Genomic DNA, 20,776 nt, shown 5'->3' with positions numbered 1-20,776 from the left:
TAGCATATTGGATCCAGTAATACCTGAGAAAGATCATACAGCATGACCAAGTGGGACTTATTTCAGGGATGCAAGGCTGGTACAATATTCACAAATCAATAAACGTGATACATACCATAAACAAATTGAAAGACAGAAACCAAATGATCATATAAATAGATGCTGAAAAGCATTCAACAAAATTCAACACCATTTTTAAGAAAAAAGCTCACCAAAGTGGCAATAGAGGGATCATACCTCAACATAATAAAGACCATATATCACAAACTTACAGCTCACATCATACTTAAGCACCAAAAACTAAAACCATTTCCCCTAAGAACAGGAACAAGACAGTGATGTCTGCTTTCGCCACTCTTATTCCACATAGTCCTGGAAGTGCTAGCCACTGCTGTTGGCAAGAAGAAAATATAAAAAAGCATCTAAATTGGAAAGGAGGATGTAAAACTCTCATTACTTGCAGATGACATGATACTGCACATAGATAACCTTAAAGACTCAATCAAAAAGCTGCTAGATTTAATAAATGAATTCAGCAATGTAGCAGGATACAAAATTAACACCCAGAAATCATGGCATTTTTATACACCAATAATTAATTATCAGAAAGAGAAGCTAAAACATTCCCATTTTACCATTGCAACAAAAATATAAGATACTTAGGAATAAACTTAACCAAGGAAGTAAAAGACATACCTATAGGAGTTTGAAAAAAGAGATAGACGGAGATATAAAGAAGTGGGAAAATGTACCATGTTCAAGGATTGGTAGAATGAACATCATTAAAATGTGCATACTACCCAAAGCAATCTATAGATTCAATGCTATTAAATTACCAATGGCACATGTCACAGAATTAGAAAATACTCCAAAAATTATATGGAACCAAAAAAGACCCCAAATAGTTGCAGCAATTTTGAGAAAGAAGAACAAAGTTAGAAGGATCACAATACCAGATACTAAGTTATACCACAGCACCATTGTAATCAAAACAGCCTGGTACTAGAAAAAGAACAGGCATATACAACAATGGAACAGAACACAGACCCCAAAAATCTACCCAAGCCATTATGCTCATTAATATTTGACTAAGGAGATAAAAGCATACAATGGAATCAAGACAGTCTCTTCAATAAATGGTGTTGGGAACATTGTAAAGATATATGCAAAAAAAACAACAACAAAACAAAACCCCACAAATGAAACTGGACCACCAACTGACACCATGCACAAGAATAAACTCAAACTGGGTAAAAGATTTAAATATTAAGTTGTGAAACCATAGAAATCCTAGAAGGAAATATAGGCAACAAAATCTTAGACATCTCTCGTAGCAATATGTTTGTGGATACATCTCCTAAGGAAAGGGAAACTAAGGAGAAAATAAATAAATGGGACTACATCAAAATATAAAGCTTCGATTTTCCCATCTCCCCTTTCGGTCCTTGAAGGAAGGGAACAAGGTCGTGAAAAAAACGGCTGGTGTGATACCGCCATTTTTCCTGTTTCGGTTTCTGCACCTTCGCCGGCCTTCCAACAGGAAAATGTTGGGCCAAAGTATTCGGAGGTTCACAACCTCTGTGGTCCGTAGGAGCCACTATGAGGAGGGCCCAGGGAAGAATTTGCCATTTTCAGTGGAAAACAAGTGGCGGTTACTAGTCATGATGACTTTATACTTTGGATCAGGATTTGCTGCACCTTTTTTTATAGTAAGACACCAACTGCTTAAAAAATAAGGATGTTTAATCCAAGATACAGATATGAAGAGGAGCATTTTAAGAGGTGCAGTGCTGGTGAGGATGTGGAGAAAAGAGAATCCTAGTACACTGATAATGAGAATACAGACTGGTGCAGCCATAATGAAAATCAGTATGGAGTTTTCTCAACAAATTAAAAATGGAACTGCCATTTGATCCAGTGATACCACACTAGGGATATATCCTAAAAAACCAGAAACATCAATCAGAAAGAATATATGCACCTTTATGTTCACAGCAGCTCAATTTACAATAGCTAAGATCTGGAAACAGCCCAACTGCCCATGATTAGATGACTGGATAAAAAAGCTGTGGTGTGTTTCCAATATGGAATACTATGCAGCTGTAAAGGAGAATGATGTCTTACCCTTTGAGACAGCATGGGGGGACTTAGAGAGTATTATGCTAAGTGAAATAAGCCCATCATAGAAATAGAAGTATCACAGGATTTCTTTCATATGAGGAACCTAATGGACAAAATCAACTGATGAACAAAATAGATCCAGAGACATTCAAGCATGCAACAGACTTTTGAATCTCAGACCCAAGGCAGATTAGGTGGGTGTTGGGAAGTGATCAACCAAAGTACCTGTATGCATATATGCATAATCCATGGACCCTGACAATAGGGTGATGGTGATGGCCTAGGGCAGGCTAGAAGTGGTCAATGGAGGGGGGGAGGGTGACATGTAATACTTTCAACAATAAAGGTGTTTGTTTTTTTAAAATCAAGATCAGAAAAAAAACCATAAAAGAACGGAATTAAAAATATGACATTTACTTACACTTTTTACTACTGCTAAATAGATATTTTACAACTCTGGTTTAAATTTGTTTACAGCCCTTGGTCATTATTATCATTATTTCTGACACTTTTATTTCTATCTGAGAGAAATTTCAACACATTTCAGTATGTTTTCTTTTTTTTTTAACAGTTAAATTTATTCTCAAACAATAAGATATTTAAAACCTTAATGCTATTTTTGTAATACTTTATTAAAATCATGAACTATATTCACAAATGAGAATTTGCATAGGATAAGAATATACTCTATAGTAATTTCAAATGAATGTCCTTTTATCTCACAATCAATTATGTATCTCATCTTCTATCACATTGTTTTCATTTCAATAAAATATTTACACACATGAAGGAAAGTAGAATAATTTGACCTGTCATGTGGATTTTGATACTTAGATATGCCTGAATTCATTTTCATTTTTTAAAATTTATCTTTATTGTTGAAAGTATTACAGATGTCCCCTTTTTTCCCATTGACTTGCTCCATCCTGCACCTGCATCCACCAGGCACTCACTGCACTATTGTCTGTATCCATGGATTATGTATGTATGCATATAAATTCTTTGATTAATCTCTTCTCACCCCCTTACCCCACATTATCATTATCATTTCACTAGAGGCCTGATGCACAAAATTCATGCACTGGGGGTGGGGGGTTCCTCAGCCCCGCCTGCACCCTCTTGCATTCTGGAACCCTTCACTCCTTACCGCCCGCCTGCTCACTGCTTCTTACTGCTCAGCTCACTGCTCCTTAGCACTGCCACAGAGGCAGGAGAGGCTCCCACCACCACCGCTGCACTCACCAGCCGTGAGCCTGGTTTCTGACTGAGTGGTGCTCCCCCTGTGGAAGTGCACTGACGACCAGGGGGCAGCTCCTGCATTGAGCATCTGCCCCTGGTGGTCAGTGCACGTCATAGTGACTGGTTGTTCTGGTCATTCCACTGTAATGGTTGCTTAGGCTTTTATTATATAGACTAGTGGCCCGGTGCACAAAATTCTAACACAAGGGGGTGTCCCTCAGCCTGGCCTGCACCCTCCCCAATCTGGGACTCCTCAGGAAGATGTATGACTGCCGGGATCAGGCCTAAACTGGCAGTCGGACATCCCTCTCACAATCCTGGACCGCTGGCTCCTAACCACTCACCTGCCTGCCTGCCTGCCTGATCACCCCTAACCACTCTGCCTACCAGTCTGATCACCCCCAACTGCCCACAAGCACCCTCGCAGATAGCAGGTGCTGATTAGGGGAGGAGGGCATGACTGTTTCCTGGGACGGTAGTTATGGAAGCTTTGCAGAGGGTTCCACAGGTCTCAGAGGGGCAGGCTCTGGCCAGAAGCTCTGTAGCGGTGGTCATCCCTGGAGGTGCTGGTGGGGGGCAAGGAGTTAGGGGGGCACTAGGGGGGCAGCGAGGCTGAAGGGGGAGTAACTGTCAAACCTTCCTGCTTGGCACCATTCTTTAAATTGTATGTGGCTGTTTCACAGCTGCACCTGCTGGGGGGGGGGGCTCCAATCTCCTCAAGTGGGGTGGGGGTCGGGCCAGGGTAGATCCAGGCAGGCTAGGAGGGCTGGTTTAGCCATGCCCCCAGTGAGGTTCAGCGAGCTTCCTCTGCAGAGACAGCGCTGCTGCTGGGGCTGGGCGGGTGGGGGGTGGGGTGGTCTGACACTGGGGGGCCACTCAGGCCTGACTCCACCCAGGTCTGGAGTTGTAGGGAGGAGAGGCATGCCTGACCCCAGTGGAGGGGGCCTGGCAGCTGAGGGCCGCAGGCCCCAGGTGCCTCAGGAGTGCTGATGGTTGGTTGCTGGCGTGCTATTGCTGTGGGCACCCAGGCGGGGGTGGTGGGGGAAGAGATCGGGAGTTTGAGGTGTGGGCTGCAGCTACCCTCGAGCTGGCTCTTCTCCCCATCCTGTCAGCCTCCCGTCCCCCGGGGGTATGGGAGTTGGGGTAGGGTGTTCATCCATCCCCCTGGAGGTGCGGGGACTGGGGTAGAGTGTCTATGCAGGGGGATTGGAAGAGCTCCCCATGGCTGTTTCCTCTTTCTTCTTCGGAGTCCAGGCTCCTGTCAGATGCTTTCCTGAGAACCCCGGGAATTTGGCTCCGGCCGCCCACCCCTTGCTGCGCGCACATCAATATGCATATAGGTCCTTATGAAGACACCATCATGGACAAATTAGCATATTAACTCTTTATATGTGTAGATTCTGGGTGCAAGCATAATTTAAAAATTAAAGAGTTTTGCCGAAACTGGTTTGGCTCAGTGGATAGAGTGTCGGTCTGTGGACAGAAAGGTCCCAGGTTCGATTCCGGTCAAGGGCATGTACCTGGGTTGCGGGCATATCCCCAGTAGGAGATGTGCAGGAGGCAGCTGATCGATGTTTCTCTCTCATCGATGTTTCTAACTCTCTATCTCTCTCCCTTCCTCTCTGTAAAAAATCAATAAAATACATTAAAAAAAATTAAAGAGTTTTGTTTCAATGGGTCTCTTTTTGGTAAATCCAAATTGTAGGAAGGAAAGCTATAATCTAAGGAAGAAGGCTCCACTATCTGAAGCATGTATGGCCAAGTAAAGTAAGGAGAGATGAAAGCCTCACACTGGATTTTTACATGCTCTGTAAGATATCATGATGATGACAAAATAGTATTGGCTCTGTAGTTAAAAGACCTGGGTTTGAGACTCAGTTCTGCCACTCAACTGTTTTGTGATCATAAACAATTAAATTCTCTGAGCCATAAATTTTTACTTGAATAATAAAGATACTATTCACAAGGCTATTATGAGATTCCATAAAATACACATAAAACACTTAGCACCCATGCCTGGTACATAATAGGAACTCAATATAACTTAACAGATTTTCCTCAATAGATAGGGTACTAAAGTTACTCAATAATATATTAGCTTCAAGGCAATTTTTAAATTCTTTTTTTCTTTCATGTATGTACTCCCTCAAAATCTGGACACAGATATGATTATTTGCAGGCTACTATTTCTAGGCTCTTTCAAGAAATAGATGATCAGTTATTGAACACCAAGATACATTCTTGGCACATTATTTCCTCTGTATTACTTATATACACTTTCTTCTTGTATTAGACTTTGTTTATAAGTACTTAAAGAATAAAAAAGTCATTATCTAACCCCCATTGCCTGAGTCTCTTCCTAAATTCTCTATCTTAGCTAACGTCACCATTATCCAGCTTTCCACCCAGGCTAGACATGAATCATCCTATATTTCATCTTCTCACCCTATATTTTTATCAAGCATCAAGTGTGATGTAATTAATACTAATTACTAAACCAACCTGAAACGTTTTTCCACTAAATTGAATTATCTTTAGTTCAGGTCTTCAGTATTTCTGCCTTTAACTATAGCAACTGATCCTCTTCCCATTATTGCCTTCATTGCAATTAACCCTCTATACCAGTGGTTCTCAACCTTCTGGCCCTTTAAATACAGTTCCTCATGTTGTGACCCAACCATAAAATTATTTTCATTGCTACTTCATAACTGTAATGTTGTTACTGTTATGAATCATAATGTAAATATCTGATATGCAGGATGGTCTTAGGCGACCCCTGTGAAAGAGTCCTTCGACCGCCAAAGGGGTCGCGACCCACAGGTTGAGAACCGCTGCTCTATACTGTTTTTAGAATATTTACTCATTTACTTTAGCAGTGGTTCCTTTTACTTAGAGCAACTTTTTTATTTATTTAAAGGAAATCGTATATGAATTAGAATATGTAAATTTTTAATTGAGGCAGAAATGGGGAACCTGAAAAAAAAGTACTTCACCAATTTCATGTCAGCCAGTAAGGAAAGTCCTTGAAAGACACTTTAGAAACCAGTGGTCTATAGGAAAAATCTTAGAAGGCTAAACATAATAAATAAAAGGCTAACTTCACAAGTTGTCTTTTCCAACCCCTTCTATTCTAACCATATCACCTATGAGTCTCTAACCTCAAATCTCTGCTCCTGTATCTTCAAATTAATTGTCATTTCCCCTAGCACACCAAGCTATTTCTCATCAATTTATATCTGTCTATATTCTCTCTGCTTAGAATGTTTCCCCCATGATTCTCCACTTGTCTAAAACTCATTCTATAAGATATAGATCCAAAGTTCCTATCCCTCTGAGTATTACCCAATTTACCAAATTGATTTAGTTGCTCCCTTTTCTGTGATCTTATAGTACCTTGTATATACTTGCATTATAGTCCCTACCACACTTTAAAGAAATTATTAGTTTAAATGTCCTTCTCCCTAATTCTATTATGACAAAGAATGTTACTCATAATTGTGCATTATCTAGGACCTAACACCCAAAATACAGTAAGTGCTTTGTAAATATTTGTATCATTTAATTTATAAAGATCTCATTGTTATTAAATTCAGTTTCTACCACATAACTCTAATGATTTTAAAGTTTTAATTAAATAAATATTAAGCTTAAGTGTTTTGTATACATTTAGGTGATTATTTAGAAAATCAAAAAAGTTCAATGCTAATTTATGAGATATTTTTATGGGAGCACTGTTTATCAGTGTTCAATGAAAAACACTGAATTATGATTTAAGACAATGACAACTTGCACTTTCTTTTTTTCTAATCATAAGGTTTCTATGCCAGAAGTGCATCTTCTTTCGACTTTTTAACCTGGAGTAATATCTTGCACAAGATTTACAGATGCTCAGAACCCTTGAAAAACAAGCAAACAAAAAATTTTACTGAAACATATAGGTAAGCACGTGTACTGCATCAAATCCTAGAAGGATTTGAGACAATGCTAGTTTGGCCAGTGTACCTCCCCTAAACCCTTTTCCCAACACACATAACCATACATACATACATACATACATACACAAAATAAAGTTTTAAAAGTGATTTTTCTGCAAGAAAATAATTAGTTTTTTAAGTCATATCCATTTGATTTGAGTCACTAGAGTAACAAAACTGTTTACATGAACACTCAAAAAATTCAATAACATAACCTCTAGTAAATCTTGAAAAGCTCTGAAGGACAAAGCGGTTAAATCAATATTAGTTTATTTCAAATGCTGAGCAGCATAAAGAGACAAGGCAGATCATGGGATGGATTTTATTACCTGTGGGAGTGATAAGTCCTGGTGATAAGAGGCCTGGAACTGAATGTGGCAGAAGGCGCGTATTGTCCTGCAACACTCCCAAGGAACGTTTAGGAGGCCTGCCAGGCCTTGAACTGTTGAAAAACAGAACAACAAAGATCAGGTTAAAAATGTACACTTTTTGCAAATACAATTGCTTACTACATTTGCCTCCTAAATCTTAATTGGCAAGATTGATAGAATTTTATATTAAAGACTATGTTCATTGATTACTAAAAGACCAGTATTTTCCTTCTCACTAAATTTCCCAACATATGGCAAACAATATAACTATAAAAGATCAATTTCTATTTTAGAATCCATTTATAAGCTAGCACTTTGCAATACAGTTTACCTGTTATGAGAAACCCACTTACTCCCTGCTGTTAAAGCTACACTTGATCCTGATATTAATACATGCTACTGAGATCTGAGATAGTAACTCACAGAGTTAAAATTGTATGGACTGTGAGTGATTAAGTCTCTGTCCAGCATGCCAGAGGTAAGGGGTAAAGAGTTGAGAGATACAGAGTAAGAACTGATGTTTATTAGCATTTCCACAATTGCCAGAGCACACAAGGAACAAAAAACCCCCACTCTCAGTAGGATTTTTTTCCAACTTTTTAAAACCAGGCTGTATAACTAGCAGTGCACTCTCTTGGAGTGGCTGTACTAGAAAAAGCTACCACCTTTGCAATCTAGGCTGTCTTCTTTCACAAGTTGATTGGTGATTTTAACTGATGAGTTGAGGCTAAACTTATAACATTAACCTAACCTAGTCCACTTGCACATTCTTCACCCTAGTGTGAACAGTTCAGGAATTGCAGTAGCAAATGTTAATCCATAAAATAATGAAATAGGAAATCAGTACCTGACCTTCATCTTGGACCCTAATACAGTCAGTATACTGAATACATCATTTGGAAGCTGTCACTACAATGAAGAGGTACTAAGTCTCTTTATAGCATCAAGTCATTTTCAAGTCACCCAATATATTTCAAATATTACTTTTGAATGTTGCCTAATATATTGCTGTTGCTTTTTAGTAGAAATGCAGTTTGCAAAATTGAATAAGAGGTCTTTTGATAAAACACTGCAAAAAATACTACATTAAAAAACCCAAGTCACAAAAATGTATGAGGTTCAGATAGAGAACACTTCCAGAAATGACTTTTGGTTCATAAAGAAATTTAAGTTGAATCTTACTCTATCAATTTTGCAGTAGCAAAGCTCTCCATCAATGTAAGAGAACCTCTGATGTTAAATGAAGACAACTTCTAGCAACCTTACACAGAGGTACCATTACCCAGTTCATTTTTCATATACTGCTGGTGTTATTTTCTTTCATTGTGCATCAATACTGTATATCAGTCTAGCACAAAAGAGTCTGTTTTTCTCATTTAATGTTCCAATTTTATAAACTGACTCTCCTCTCCCTCTTTCTACTTGATTCTGGGCCATAATTTATTTTATTTAATTCAGTGTTGTTATCTTGTTTGCCCTTGCTCTGTTTGATGGCTCCCTAACTATTTTAAAGGCCAGTCATGAGAGAAATATGCTATTTACTACAAGTGCCCTAAAGTTCCAAAATCACTGAAAAATATTAATCAGGGAACATCCAGTCATTCGAAGAAGGCATGTTAGCTTTTTAAATAATCTTCACCAAATCTGTACTTTTTAAGTGCTTCTTTGGGTCTTTCTACTTGTCAGATCGAGCCTACTAACTTTATTCAAGTCCACCTGATTTCTCTTTGTAATTTTCCATTGTAAACATTTCAGTGCTGTCTTCATGGTCATGATCACTTTCAGATGGGCTATATCCAGAAGTAAGCAGCCTGGTTCTCCCTCTACTTCCATATTATGAGCCAGCCATTGACAGTACACTTTGAAAGCTATATGGTTTAAATCATTCTCGTCCAAATTTCTTGGTCCATCTCACTGTTTGACAGCTCTTTTCCATTAAGCTGACAGGCTTGGGAGGCATTGGAGGCCTCTTAGTCTGGTGGTTCTATCTTACATATCAATATTTGAAAGAATTGGTCAAACTTCCCACCATCAGATCTATATTGGAAAATCCATAGCTTAGATCACAAATGGCTTCATTGTATTTACTGCATATGCCGTAAACCTTATTCTCCATCCTAACATTCTTTTTAGTGTATAACCTTTTTATGTTGGTATGATTGTGAACCTTCCCAACTAGAATGTAAGTCCCATGGAGGCAGCACATATTTCTGGTTTTGTCACTGAATCCTAAGCAATGTTCATAGTGTCTCGCACACAGTAGGATTCAGTAAATGCTTAATTAAATCAGTTCATTAATAATGACAGGAAATATTATCTCATTGTTGCTACAACTTCCAAATATTCCTTACATTGTTCTACTCTCCGTGACCACATGAATCTCAAGCTAGTTGCATTATATAGTCCATCAAATAACTGCTTTTAAGTCTTGGATTCTACAGCCATTATAGAACCTTCAAAATATGATTCGTTCAAATCTGACTATATACAAGGTTAAAGGGTAGATGCTACTATCTCATGTGTGAGAGGTTCTACAAACTTCAACACCTGCTTAAGGACTGAAAATCTCTGGAGTTATACATATACGGTGACAATATTACTAATTCAATCATCCAGTAAAGGAGTATGTACTAGGTGCCCATTCAGTATGAATCTGGTGTTAGAACTAGGTATGAGAGTCACAAAGGTTAAAATGTAAGCTTGACAAGGTTAAGGGTTTTGGTCTATTGTTTGATATATTGTAAGGACGTAGAACAGCTTCTGCCTTTGAGGAGCTTATGGTCTAGTGATAAAGATTTGTGTTTGACCTGTTCTTTAAAATTTATGATTAACTCTTTAGTGAGTATGATTATGTGATATCCACTTCCAAACTTGTTTAGATTTATCGGTGAGCAAAATTCACATTCGGATGCCTTCATTTTTACAAGAAGACTTGGGCCCCTAGAATAAGTTAATTAGAATCAAGTTTGTGAAAGAGTTCCATACTAATGTAAGATGGTTTCATTTTTACTTTTAGACCTAATGATCCTCTGTAGTAAGATATTCCTAGCACTAAAATTCTTGCATTTCCTTTCAAAGAACACAAGCCTGACAGAATGATGAAAGACTATAGAGCTCCATAGAATGTTGGTAAAAATCTTCTGGATAGATAATCCTGCAATACTTCTGATCTTTAAGAGCTCTATTAACATTAGGCATATATTTACATATTAATCAAGACAAATAAACATGTGGTGATTTAACCAGAAAACTGCTTTTTAGATGACAATTTAATTAGCATGGGTTGAAAGCTCCATCATTGCAGCATCCTGTTTCTGCTAAAATATTGATTGCATTACTGATTTCAGTAATGCTTTATTTTATAGAGTATAAATAGCCATGTAATTACTCTTTAATTAAATGGTAATTGCTTGTTGGCAATTATTTGTTTTCAGTTTAATTACAAGGTTATTTGTACTCTGTAAAGTAAAATAGGCCTCTTTTTAAAATTTGCCACCCAAATGGCTCAGTGGATGTATCACCCATAACACCACAAACAAACGTTGCTAAAGTACAAGAAAAACAATCCCATGAAATAGCAAAATTTTAATTAAATAATTCAGCTAAATCTTTGAGACATTCAGCTTTATCGAATCAATATTGTGTGTAACATAAAGAATCATTATTTTCTCTGAGTCCAGATTATCTTTTAACCAAATTTACCTTGGTATGTATTTTACCCTTCTTTCTGCAAACTTCTTTAGAAGAAATGAAATAATAGCTGAGCTTCCAGAGATTAAAGAATAATCCAACTTGAAATATAGTATATCCACAGCATTTCATATTTCGGCAGTTGAAGTGAATTATAAAGTGCTACCTTGCCATTTATACACTTTGTAGAGTTGGCAGTTCCCTAAGAGGGAAATTCAGTAGGTCTTCTGTTGTCAACAGGGTATGATACATTCTATGATATATTTATTTGAAGTTGTAATAGCTGATATTTTGCTCATTAAGATTATGACATTTCAATGTTGAAATTTTATTTCATGTCATCAGTCATTTATATATGAATCAAGGAGTAACTTAGGTGAGTGATTTTGTTGTTTCAAAGAAAAATATTTTGTTAGTAAATTCATTAATGATGTCATGAGCCTTCAAGATAGTTAATATAAAACATATGGTCACACATGATTTAGTGAGGAATCACAAGTCATGTCATCCTCTTTAATGAAAGGTTGGCTTAAAATTCTTTAAAGAAACACTTGTAACATTCTAGGACAAACTAAATAAATTGGTGAAGATAGAGTGGCAGTTAAAGCGGGTATTAACAACAACTTGTAAAGACCACTGCAGTTGGATTCCTGAAGTGGGCTGTTAATAATGACCTGGGGTTTACTTTTCAGAGCTATCACTGATATTTAAAATCCATTGGAATGGTCCCTGAATGTGTCATTTTTTGGATTACATTAGAAGCCATGAAAACAACAAATAACACTCACTTTGAAGGAATTGTTTACTTGACTGTAAAAATGCTACTCTTTAAATGTGCTGTTAAATTAAATGAATCGTTTTGAAAGAATAGAAAGTCTTTTAGTTGCATCATGGATTAATAATAACCTCTTAGGTCTGGCATTTATTACAACATTTCAAGGATGCCAATGGTAGTTAAACTCTACTTGACCTTTTAGTGTTTATGAAGAGAAACAAACTCTGACCTCACAGCAGCCTGAATTCATCTTCTCTCAGTGTTGGCAAACTGATCACTTTTCTAACTATTGCACTGGATTGTATTCCCAACCAGATCAAAGCCAGTAGCAACCAATTCAGCAAGCCAGAAGTCATCCATGCAAAATGGGCAATTAACATTAATCATATATGAAATTGTTCAAGCTGATAACTGGAACCTTGTCACTATGGTAACTCTCATAAAATGGTGCTTATGTTAAACTGGGCGTCAATCAGCTCTTGGTTCATGGGAACTTAAAATGTGGTTCATCATGTCTCTAGTAGCTATCAATACAAGGAACAAAAAATGCACTGGAGACAAGGTCATTTATATTCCATTACTATTTACTCCATACTTTAGTCCCTATATGCACATCCAAAACTTAAATTTGGATATATTAAAAGTACCAACACCAGCATTCACTTACAACCAGGGAAGATAAGGAAAGTACCTTTAACATAGGGTGTTCAGAGGATGAAGGAAATTCTCTACTTATTAATGATTCACATATTACAATGTCAAGGATCATGTAGAACAATTCAGATTTATGCATTAATATTATAATTGTAATGAATTGAATTATTTATAGCTTTTATTTTGGTTTTTAATATTCTTATTCTATTAGTTTTATTTTATTTATTATCATCTAGTGAACACATATTTAACAGAGTTGCATCTCTTTGGAAAATTGAAACTTTGCAGTAACATGCTAACTGATAATTTTAGTATTTTCTTAATGTGTATTTTATCATATATAAAAATAGTAGAGCTATTATTTTAAATTGTCATGTTTAATTTCCTTGCTAACACTGAATTTCTGTTTTTCCTTCAATATAAAAAGAAATCTGATATAATAAACAATTTAAAGGTTGACTACTCACTTGATGGAAAGTATAACTGTGAAGCTATTTTATACTTCATTTACTTGACTCTGCTCCCTATTTAAATTAAATGTGCTCTAGGCTCATGTCAGGGCCTTTAAACAAGATCTCTCTTTGTCATAAATTGAATTCTAATACAATTCTTAGTATAATTAACAAAGATTATATAAAAGACATGCTGATGAATGACTGGGATTCTTAGCAGCCTCTTTTTGTTCTGCTTGTGTAATTCAAATTAGCATCAGTGGAATTAATACACCTTGTAAATCTTACAATACATCAAATTAAATAAATATTTGTCATTCTAAGGTGTATCATATCAATGTCAGACATGTTTTAAAATAACAGCATTCTTTAATTCAAAGAGTATATCACTATGTAAAACTTCTAATATTAAGGGAATGGATAAGAAGTTATCCATTCTTTTGGATATATCCTACATATGCCTCTCCAAATCCCACTCTCCATACCTCCCTTCTCTTGCTTTGCTAGCGATAAAGGCATGCTTTCAGTTACCAAAACTATAAACTTAAGGATAATTTTGATTCTCCCTCATTCTCTCCTTTCATCTTCAATCTTTAATATTTTTGTTCCAGTGCGATATACATTGTAAATTTCCATCTTTATCTATTCTAATGTATAGCAACATAATTCAGGCCCTCATCACTTCATGTCCAAGTTATTTTAAACAGGTGGCTTCATTGTTCCAATTCATTCTATATAAACTGTGCTATGAATTTTGAAGAAACATCTCTTTCATTATATAATCTTTTACTGAGTCTAGAACATTCAATATTTCCTGACTGCATATTATAAAATAAAATCTAAATGCCTTAGTCTAGATATCTGCCTTAATATATTTCTCCCCTTTTCTCCAATTATTTCTTAAATGAGTCTTCTACTCCAGCTAGGTAAGTCAATTCACTATCTGCTATGCATAATATTTGACCCTAGACCATTTTCTTTATGAAATATCTTTAAGGTATTAGGGTTCCTGGGGAAACATCTTGCTAATTTTCACTGCCTTAGGAAGGCTTCAGTATAACCTGCTGAAACTGCTGCTATTTTTCTGTAAGGTCACTGCCTTTTGCTTTGTATCATAGCAAAAGCTTTCTTTAGCACAAAGGGCATTTTAGTACTAGCATTAGGGAGCTTGTTACGACAAGCTTAAATATTGTTTTTCATGTATGGCAAATGAAGTCCCATTGATAATTGTCAGTCTGTGTATAGTCTCATGGTGATCTCTATAGTTAAAATTTCAAGTTTGAATGTTAATCAGAAAATGCAGGAGCAGGGTATTAATATCACAACTCAAGAGAGCTTAGAAGTTAAGCAAGAAATTTAGGAAGTCAATCACTATTAACCTCTATGTTTAGGGATACAGTCTGAGAGCATACATTCAATTAGTGATATGAAGGTCTGGGTGGAGGTGCAAAGGGGGGTTTAATTGGGGATTTGTGTAATACAGTCAACAATGAAATATAAATTTAAAAAAAAGATATACAGAAGATAGTTTCCACGCTGATTTATGACCTTTTTTTTTTTAAAGTTCTGCTCTACATGGATAAATAGCAGCAACTCATCTACACTAATAAAAGAGAAATATGTAAATTGACCATCACTTTGTGACACCCACCAGCCAAACAGGAGTATGCAAATTAGTGGGACAAAGATGGCGGCGGCCACAGAGCCAGCAAAGCAGGGGGAGGCTTGGGTCACCCCCAGCAATGGAGGAAGCCAAGCTTTCCGCCTGCCTGGGCCGGCCACCAAAGGAGGGGCCTGTGGGTGGCAGCCACAGAGCAGGTCAGAGTGTGCTAGAGGCTTGGGTCGCCAGGGGCAACCCAAACTTCCTGCCTGCCCTGGTCAGCCGCTGAAGGAGGGGCCTGTAGATGGCCGGCATGGAGCCGACCTGAGCACAGGAGGCTTGGGTTGTTTGGGCCAGCTGCTGAGGAAGGGGCCTGTAAACAGCCCTCAGCCCCTCACCCAGGCTGACCAGGCACCCCAGCAGGGACTCTCACCCTGAAGGGGGTGTGGCCAGTCTGAAAACAGCCCTCAGACCCTCACTCAGCTAGCCACGGCCCCCAGTGGGGACCCTCACCTTATGGGGGCTTGGCTGGCCTGCAAACTGCCCCAGCCCCTCACCCAGGCCAGCACCATCCCCAGTGGAGACCCCCACCCCAATGGGGGCGTGGCCAGCTTGCAAACTACCACAGACCCCTTGCCCAGGCTGCCCGACCCCCAAGGGAACCTCCACCCTGATCCAGGACACTCTTCAGGGAAAATCAGCTAGCCCCCACCCATTCACTAGGCCTCTATCTATACTAATAAAAGGGTAATACACTAATTAGACTGGGAGACCTTCCAGGAGACCTTCTGGACATTCTTCTGGACAAAGCCATGGTGTCAGGGCCGAGGTAAAGATGGTTAGGAGCCAAGAGGGGAGGACAGTTGTGGGTGCTCAGGCTGGGGGGGGGCATTGGGGGTGATCAGGCTGGTGGGGATGGGGAAGTTGGGGGTTGGGCCTAAACTGGCAGTCGGACATCTCTCTTGCAATTTGGGACTGCTGGCTCCTAACCACTCACCTGCCTGCCTGCCTGATATCCCCTAACTGCCTCTGTCTACCTGCCTGATTGCCCCTAACCACTCTGCCTGCCTGCATGATCGCCCACAACTGCCCTCCCCTGCCAGCCTGATCTCACCCTCAACTGCCTCTGCCTGCCTGATCTCGTCCCCAGCTGCCCTCCCCTGCTGGCCTGATCTCACCCCCAGCTGCCCTCCCCTGCAGGCCTGATCTCGCCCCCAACTGCCCTCTCCTGCAGGCCTGATCTCACCCCCAACTGCTCTCCTCTGCCAGCCAATTTGATTCTGATTGGTCAGTTTCTATGCCAATCAGCATCTCTGGGCCTATCACCGGGGCCTGATCAGAAAGGCGGGGCTGATTAGCAGCCCCAGTGGAGGCTTAGAGAGAAATAGAGGCACAGCTGCTGGCCAGACTGGGAGAGAAAGAGAGAGGCAAGTGCTGATCAAAAGCTGCCACAAAGGCAACGGATCAGTCCCTGCTTCTCTCTTCAGGCCACTCTCTGGCCCTGATTCACAGCCCCCTCAGCAGTCAGTGCTGGGGCTGACTTCCAGTTGGTTGAGCCTTGGTCGTTACTGGTTGTTATGACCCATGGTTTTTATATATTAGGATGTAAAACAGGATATTGTAAAAAATTGTTACAAAATTTTATTAAGATGTTTCTTATATATCCTTAAATTGGCTGGGCCACAAAAAATATTCATTGTGGGCCACATATGGCCTACAGGCTGCTAGTTTGACATGCTTGCACTGGAGCATTGATACATTATTAGCATGCTTTTCTAAAAAGTTATTTTTCTTCTTAAATTATGGTTTCCACAAGGCCACACAATTCAAAAGTCCAGCAAGGGACTGTGAACTCAGAAGCTCTGAATTTATTTGTATCATTGATTTCATTTGTGATGTGAAACTCAACCTCTCTATGCTTCAGTTTCATCATCTGCTAAATGAGTACCAACGTTATTAGATTCAAGGAATTATGAGAAATTGTAAACTCATCTTTCTAAAATCCTCCATAATAAAGTAATGTACAAGAAGGAGAAAGAAACAACCAATGTGTAAGCATCTTTGAGCAGAATTTTCCAATTTTAAATAGATTTTCAATTTGTATAGTAATGGTGTGTTGTGCCATACAATTTCTTTGATAATGTTTCTTTACAGAGGTGTCCCTAAAGCTTTTTTATTTCCCATTTTTAGCTGTTCTAAATAAAAAACACTATTACTTCCAGCATTCAATTCATCAAAAACATCCTTCTACTTTACTGTATTTAAGTAAACAAACAATAAATCCAACATCTGGCAAAGATTACTTTCCTATTTCCCTCTATCTTCCCCTCACCCAATGTGAATAAACTCTTCCTATAAAAAAAGAGTATTTTCCTAAACCAATGGCACATTCCCCCATAACTATAACATATATTTTCTTTAATGGTAAAAATAAAGTCAATGTAATTTGCATATCTCCTTTTTGAGATAAAATAATATTTAGCGAGGTCAAAATGTCAGAGGATTTGAAGTTCTTAAACACTTTTGGCAATTTAACCCCATCAGTGGAGTGTACTGAGAGCAATGAAAAATCAACCTCATGATAGAATTGGGGATGACCCTATTCTAACCCTCCTTCCAGCTTCAGAGCAAAAAGGCATTTTCTACATGTGTACAGCACTTTCATCTTTTCAGGTATTGTAAAAATGTAAATGAAATCCATCTCAGCACCATGGTAAAGGAAGCAGTTTGCCCTATTCTTCCTATTGCAAAAATTAAATGTAAATAGAATATAGCTATATGTCTAGCTCTAGACTCTCAGTTTCTTGATGGCAGGGACCATATATCTTATTTGTTGTGACTAACATAGTTCTTGGTACAAACAAAACATGAAGGAAGGAAGGAAGGGAGAGAGAGGGAAAAAGAAAAGGGGAAAAGGGAGGGAGGGTTAAGATAATTATTTTGAACATTTTGCCAGGATACTTCATAAGGTGCATTTTTGTGAGATTCCTTTCGCATTTTAGAGGTAGAAATAAGACCCAAATATATTGATTTTCCCCTGAAGTCTCCCAGAATTTGTTTAAAATACCAAAATTAACAGGTGATAGGGTTATCAATTAGTGCAGCAGGAAGGAAGCACACTGAATATTTTTGAAATCTAACTTTAGAAATGAAACCTTTTTTTTGAAAATTAGAAAGATAAAAAACTGAAAAATATTTTCCTTTAGTTTCTTATTTAATGAAAGGATTGATTCTAATTGAAATGCACTTGGTTAGGAAAGCTATCCACAAGTTTAGCGTGAAAAATGGGGAAGCGAGATCTGCAAGGTAACACAGTTTCTATTTAATTCTCAATTTACATTAAATCACAGGAAAATTAATCATTAAGCTTCAAAGTAACTGAGGAAGGAAGGGGTTTTGTATTTTCCTAAGCCCTTGCTGAGAGGCTATTGTATCCTTTCTCTTCCTGTCTTCCAGAAAGTTACTGGTTGCATTTAACTTAAACTATTCATTTACCCTTCAGATAAAACATATTATGAGATGCTTTTCAATGAATATTAGCCTCTAAAGAGTACAAACTCTCTGACAGTTTACTTTAAATTATGTGGATATACGAGCATTTTTCAAACCCATTTTCCCAAATGCACACATAATTTATACATTAAATACAATAGGGTTTCACCTTAGGCACCCTGCCAAGAATAATCATATTAAGTCTTTTTATACTTTAGTAAAATGATAATTATAAATGTGAAAGTAGAAGCAAAGGTGTTAAAAAGAATTTTGAATAATCTCCTCCAGTTGAACACAGGAAGGCTGATGAAGGACAGAAATTGTTGATGGTAAGGGGCAAATCATTTGGGGGAGGAGGTAAGAGCTAACATGCCAAGTGCAAAGCATGACATATTAAACTGAAGGTGGGCTAGATCTGTCTAATCGTCCCAAGCACAAACAAGCCTGCCTTTGTGCTGAAAGGACAGGAAAACTCACACATTCCCCATTGGAATTCATTGGTTAAAAGCCAGCAATGAAATTTGCATGCAAAAGATTACTTACTGCTTGTACTTCCCAGGAGTTGGGGCTATCTAACAATTTAGCAACTATATTTTCCCTGAAGATAAATAGTATGTTCATTTAATTTGTCTTTTGTTACAACCTGAATGTGTATAATCTAATCTTGGAGTCTCTTCCTCCACACTACAGGTGCTTCCCTTTTGCTAATTAAACATTAACATTGTACAATTGTTGGTGCTCTAAAATCAGTTGTTAATCACCTCTGACTAGGAAGATTGCAGAAAGTCTAAGTTGTGTTCCAGAAAAAATTTCAATAAATACAAGATGTTTCCGTCCTCTAAAACATTACACTGGAAGTTTATAGTTTATTTTTCAAGATTTCTACTTTAAATGGCATTGTTTTGCTACAACTTTATTCCTTGAAGGAGTGAGTAGGAGTGTGATATATGGCTAAAGGATGTCCCTAAAGGAAGTATGTCATATTATTTAGGACCTCAAGTCAAAGTTAAAGGCAGGGGATTTTACCCAAATTTTACACATCTTGTCAGAAAATTCCTTTTATTTTTCTCCTGAAATGTACTGGTTAATGTTAAGGTTTACATGCTCCTATGAGCAACATCCATAACTCCAAGTAGTACTTTTAATATATGTACAAAAGGATATGGGTTTAAAGAGAATACATACAAAAACATGAAATTCAGGAGTCAATTGTAGGTATGAGTGTGTGTACAAGAACATAAAATGAAAATCAGGACCCAAGTGAGATAAAAATATCCTGAATTGGATCCCTAGTCTATAATTTGGGATCTGAAAGCAGTGATGTGCTCGAACGAACTTGTACCAGCTTCTAAGCAGGAACTGTGTGTGTCAATTCCTAACTTCACATTGAGGATCTCAGGTTGGCGGCTTGAAATAGACCATGGTGGGAGTGTTTACACTATGGAAATCAGCAAAATCTACAGATCAGAGATCCACTCCCAGCCTAAGGCCCAGACAGTTAATCATTTACCAGCACACAACTGTCTGAAAAGAAAGCATTGTGGGCATGATTTCTAAATCATATAATTCTTCATTTGACCCTGCCATTTTAACTGCTTATATAATTAAAATAAAATCATTATGTCTGCAATGAAAAATCATGAAGGCCCTGGCTGGTAACTCAGTTGGTTAGAGCCTTGTTCTGATATTCCAAGGTTGTGTGTTCGATCCCGTCAGGGCACATACAAGAGTCAACCAATGAATGAAGAAATAAGTGAAACAACAAAATTTGATGTTTCTCTCTCACTAAAATCAATCAATAAATATTTTTTAAAGCATGAATAAAGACATTGTAAAGTTTCTGATATTAACAAATCTTAAGTATTGGAAACATATATGTGTTCCAAAACATGGAAAACTCCTTTTCTAAATATTTAATAGTAAAGAAAAAGAGCATCATTAGAGGCATGAAAGCATTACAACAGATGTGGAACTGACATTATTATCTCTAGGGTCTTGGGCAAGTCACCTAAACCCTCTGGACTCCATCTATATATATAAAAGCCTAAGCGACTGTTACTACCGAAAGACCAGAATGACTGGAAAACCAGAACAACCGGTCAACTAGTCGCTCTGATGCGCACTGACCACCAGGGGGCAGACACTCAATGCGGGAGCTGCACCCTGGTGGTCAATGCGCTCCCACAGAGGGAGCGCCACTCAGCCAAAAGCCCGTCTCATGGCTGAGAAGTGCAGCTGTGGTGGCGGAATCCTCTCCTGCCTCCGTGGCAGCACTACTGGGAGACAACAGTGGTGGTGGCAGGCACAGTGGGGCCGGGATAAGCAGCAGTGGAGCTGTTCCCTGCCCCAGTTGGGACTGCTCCCTGGCCTCCTGCTGCTTTGGCAATGCTACATCCCTCAGGCCGAAG

General features: G+C 38.3%; 2 protein-coding genes across 2 annotated transcripts in view; one reads left to right on the top strand and one right to left on the bottom strand.

Moving 5' to 3' along the window:
• Window positions 1-20,776, bottom strand: part of DACH2 (dachshund family transcription factor 2) — a 745,051-nt gene that overhangs the window by 402,497 nt on the left and 321,778 nt on the right. Inside the window, exon 3 of the mRNA XM_059678534.1 lies at window positions 7,664-7,776. Within this exon, the coding sequence (XP_059534517.1) occupies window positions 7,664-7,776 (113 nt within the window). The remainder of the gene's footprint in view (window positions 1-7,663; window positions 7,777-20,776) is intronic.
• LOC132223313 (cytochrome c oxidase subunit 7C, mitochondrial) lies at window positions 1,433-1,793 on the top strand. The gene has a single exon (XM_059678535.1). It carries the CDS (start codon window positions 1,545-1,547, stop codon window positions 1,734-1,736), a length of 192 nt encoding a protein of 63 aa, XP_059534518.1. The 5' UTR covers window positions 1,433-1,544; the 3' UTR covers window positions 1,737-1,793.

Source organism: Myotis daubentonii, chromosome X (assembly GCF_963259705.1).
Source record: "Myotis daubentonii chromosome X, mMyoDau2.1, whole genome shotgun sequence".
NCBI lineage: Eukaryota > Metazoa > Chordata > Mammalia > Chiroptera > Vespertilionidae > Myotis > Myotis daubentonii.
Note: the sequence above shows the minus strand (reverse complement) of the source record. Positions and strands in the feature narration are given on the sequence as shown.